Genomic DNA, 4243 nt, shown 5'->3' on the forward strand with positions numbered 1-4243 from the left:
ACTTTCATTGTTGCCCACAATCATGTTTGCAGACTTGGAGTCCTGCGCCGGCTTCTTGTACTTGTTTGGGCATTTGTTCGCCCAATGTTCCTCTGAACCACAGGTATAGCAGCCATCCCCCTTCTTATTCTTCTTGAAGGCTTCTTCCCCTTCTTCTTGAAGTCGGTATTCTGTTGGACAGAGTTCTTTCCCTTGGGCTTGTGAGAATTGAAGTTCCTCTGATGTACCATATTGACAGCAGAAGAGCTTTCCACCGCTTTTCCATTGGAGTCCTTTGCTCTCGAGTTCTGCTCAACACTCAGATGGCCGATGATGTCCTCTACTGAGAACTCACGCCTCTGATGTTTCAGAGTAGTAGCAAAGTTCCTCCAGGAATTAGGGAGCTTAGCAATTATACAGCCCGCGACAAACTTGCCCGGCAAATTGCACTTAAGAACCTCAAGTTCCTTAGCTATGCATATTATCTCATGAGCTTGTTCCAATACAGAACGGTTGTCAACCATCTTGTAATCGTGGAACTGCTCCATAACATACATCTCACTCCCAGCATCGGTGGCCCCGAATTTAGATTCGAGCGCCTCCCACAAGTCCTTGGCAACATGCATATGTAAATATGCATCAACCAGCTTATCTCCGATCACGCTAATAACTGCTCCAAGGAATAGGACGGTGGCCTCCTTAAACATCTTCTCCTGTTCAGGAGTGATAGTTTCCGTAGGAGTGACACCGGCTACCCAGAACACGTTCATAGCCGTGAGCCATAAGGTGGTTCTCGTTTGCCAACGCTTGAAAAAAGTACCGGTAAACTTATCCGGTTTCAGTGCAGCAGCAAAACCATTACTCGAAAAATTCCTACAGACATTAGGTTTTTGGATTGTTGAGTAAATAGGCAATTTTCCGAGTACATTAATCCACAAAATAATAACTAGCATGGCATTGACTAGACTAATGACATACTGATCTTGAGCTAACCTAGCACATACTACGCATATAGTGGATGCATCTATGCAAACAAGTAGTACTGCTAGGATAAATACGAACATGAGGATAAACGAGTCATACCCTCCAATCGGCCAGTTGGCCGTAGCAGCAGCAGCGGCGGCGGCGGCAGTATCCTCTGCCGTCTTCTTCTCGGCTTCCTCGCGGAGACGATCAGCTTCGCTTGGTGAAGACATGGCGATGACGAGGGCGACGCGGACGTAGACGAAGCAAACGGACGGAGGCGAGCAGTCGCGTGATCGCTCCCCAAAAACCTAATCGCCCCTCTCCCGTACAGGAACCGGAGAGGCGAGGTTTCGGAGGCCTGCTCTCCCGTCGACCGTGTACGCGGTAAACGGGACGGAGTCGCCGGCGGCAGCAGCAGTCAAGGAACGAAGGAGTGAGGCAGATGTGATCTGATTCTCGTGACGGCTAGGGTAGGCGATCGCGTGCTTATAAAGGCGGCTGGGTGGAGAGACGTGGGCCAAGCCCACGTCCGAGTCGGTAACAGCCACGATCCGACGTCTCGGATCGTTCCTTGTCCGTTACGTATTCTCCGTTCCTGACCCGCAAAAATAAGCGCGTAGGTATGAGCTCGGCTCGGCTCATTCCCGCAACCCGCGTCGCGTCGTGACGAGGCGGGCGGCGGAGGAGGAGTGCGCGAGGACACCTTCTCTTCTCACTCTCCAATAGCATGTGGAAGAGAGACCCTTATAAAGGGGTCCAAACTCTCCTCCACTAGCGGGGTGGGACTAAACTCCCACCACCTTGCCATGCCACCACCTACATGGGCCCTTGTAGATTTTTCTGAAATTCTCTAATGGGCCTAAAGCCCACCTCCAAATTTCAACAATCCCCCACCAGATCTCAAGGGCACATCGTGTTCCCTCGTTCCAATCACTGTTTTAATATACCAGCATTTCAGTGAAGACCTATTAAGGTTGAGCTTCACCTAGAACAAGTAGCTACACTCCTTTACAACTGAACAATGGACTATGCCTTGAATTGTCAGCTTGGCGTAAAAGAGCTTCACCACAAGTCTTACTAGTACTAGACTGCCGAAGGTGACCCCTCGGGTGGAGCATATTAGTCACACTCCTGGCCTATTCATGAGTTTACTAGAGATCACCCAAACTCTCCTCCACTAACGGGGTGGGACTAAACTCCCACCACCTTGCCATGCCACCACCTACATGGGCCCTTGTAGATTTTTCTGAAATTCTCTAATGGGCCTAAAGCCCACCTCCAAATTTCAACAGTACCCCTGCTGCACCGCCGGCGCCGCCGCGACGCCCGCCGCCATGGCCACCACTGCCCGTCGCCGGCGCCGCGGCGACGCCCGCCGTCCCGCTACCTCGGCTCCGGCTCCGGCCAGGGCCGGCTCCGCCTCGCCCCCGTCACCAGCCGTCGTAATAGCCCGCTCCTCCGCTGCTCCGCGTCCGGCGGTGACGGCGGCAGCGGGGCCGACAAGGTTGTTGAGGAGCATAGGAAGCGCCGAGCCGAGCTCACCGCCCGCATTTCCTGCGACGAGTTCACCGCCCTTGTTCCGTTCAGATGGCTCGCGCCCGTCGCGGCGAGGCTGGTCAAGCTAGGCCCGCCCAGGGAGCTCGCGGCCGGGCTGCTCACCAAGGTAGCGGGCGGCGCGCGCAGGGGCCCGGAGCTGCCGCAGGCGGTCGGGTCGCTGGCTTCCGTCGCCGGGGAGGCCTTCTTCCTGCCACTCTACGACCTCTTCCTCACATACGGCGGCGTCTTCCGCCTCAACTTCGGGCCCAAGGTGACTGCACCATCAATCTAGCGAATTGCCCCCAAAACTGCAGTCTTCTGAACCCTGTCATGTTGCTAATGACCTGTACATTTTGTTTTCATCATATCTTCTTTCTCCAGTCTTTCCTCATCGTCTTGATCCGGATGTAGCTAACCATATCCCGAGGGACAACTCCAAGGCTTATCCCAAGGTTGGTTACGAATTTGGTTCTACTCATTTTCAAACAGTAAAGAAATGATTCAAAAGGCATCAGAAACGAGTAGCATGATGTTTTATTCAGTCCTGGTTTGATCATGGTGGGTGCAGGGTATCCTTGCCGAAATACTGGAGTTTGTGATGGGCACAGGTCTGATCCTGGCTGATGGCGTGGTCTGGCGTGTTCGACGGCGTGCCATTGTACCAGCATTGCATCAGAAGGTTCTAGCCTCCTACTCACAGTCAAGTTTTTGTGTGTATTGCAGATAAATGAACTTGCCTAATTCCTTCGATCAAACTGAACTTTGACTGACAAACAAACAGCCCTACGACTGAAACAAAAAACTGCATCTACAGACATAGTTAAATACCCGTGCGCTTTAGCAGACATATCAGACATACCCGTGCGCTTTAGCAGACATACCCGTGCGCTAGTCTTAAATCTTAATGTTAGATTGCTTTTCAAAGGCAGTTCGTTACCCCCTTTGTCCAGAAATATCAGGCACTCTTGACCTTGTACAGTCTCCATTCATAATTGTTTACTATAATTTCGATTATAAATTGCCTAAAATTAGTAACAAACTATATGACATAAAACTTTTGCAACAAAAATACAATAATAGTATTCTTGCATGCTCAATCCATATAATTCTGCACCTTATATTTCTGGACAAAGGGAGTATAATCTGATGAGTTGTTTCTCTTTTGTCGTTGATTCTGCAGTTTTCATATGGGAAGGAGTCTTGTGCGGCACGAGCGATGAATCCAATACATTTTGAGGTAAACATTCTGCGTAAATTCTAAATGAGGCTCAACCGCTGTTTCTCTTTTGCTTTCCGTTAAAAGATTTATTTGCTGTTCATGGAATGGCAAGAAAATACTATGTTATTTTTCAGACTTGTCTTTCTTTTCTTTATTTAGGTGCTACCGAATTTCTGATGAAACAGTTTTACAGATGCCTCATGAATCTTACCAGAAGTGAACCATTTGCGAATTGTTGCTAGCCGCTATATCTGAAAATGATAACAACTGTCAACTTCAGTCTTATAAAAAAACAGAGTACATCAAGGGCACGTTATTTTAAACCATTCAGGGATAGATGCTTTGTTCCTGTTTATAATCTAAAAGTTTCTTGGTATCTAAAAGTTGGTTATATTGGCTGATGAACATTCTGAAACTCTGAAATAAAGTAGTATTTCATAGAGCGTTAACTTTAGGAAATGAGCCTATGGGTATCTACCACGAGTCGACGGCACACTCTAAACAGTTAATCCTTTGTAGTATTTCATAGGAAAAAAACATTAG

The 4243-nt window shown here is 48.9% G+C and overlaps 1 protein-coding gene across 2 annotated transcripts; it reads left to right on the top strand.

The window, feature by feature from the left end:
* The first annotated feature begins 2338 nt into the window (after positions 1–2338).
* On the top strand, positions 2339–3985 carry LOC123440003. 2 transcript variants are annotated; one of them, XM_045116596.1, is made up of 5 exons: positions 2339–2752; positions 2863–2933; positions 3050–3160; positions 3662–3718; positions 3860–3985. In XM_045116596.1, the coding sequence occupies exons 1-5, from the start codon at positions 2533–2535 to the stop codon at positions 3875–3877; spliced, it is 477 nt and encodes a 158-aa protein (XP_044972531.1). In that variant the 5' UTR covers positions 2339–2532; the 3' UTR covers positions 3878–3985. The 2 variants fall into 2 exon arrangements, with proteins under 2 accessions (XP_044972531.1, XP_044972530.1); XM_045116595.1 differs by having other exon boundaries at positions 3662–3985.
* Positions 3986–4243: the final 258 nt, after the last annotated feature.

Source organism: Hordeum vulgare, chromosome 3H (assembly GCF_904849725.1).
Source record: "Hordeum vulgare subsp. vulgare chromosome 3H, MorexV3_pseudomolecules_assembly, whole genome shotgun sequence".
NCBI classification, from domain to species: Eukaryota; Viridiplantae; Streptophyta; class Magnoliopsida; order Poales; family Poaceae; genus Hordeum; species Hordeum vulgare.

Coding starts and splice junctions, on each gene's coding strand:
- LOC123440003 (XM_045116595.1), top strand. CDS start 2,533: ATGGCTCGCGCCCGTCGCGGCGAGGCTGGTCAAGCTAGGCCCGCCCAG. Junction 2,753..2,862: donor GCCTCAACTTCGGGCCCAAG/GTGACTGCACCA, acceptor TTCTTTCTCCAG/TCTTTCCTCATCGTCTTGAT. Junction 3,161..3,661: donor TACCAGCATTGCATCAGAAG/GTTCTAGCCTCC, acceptor TTGATTCTGCAG/TTTTCATATGGGAAGGAGTC.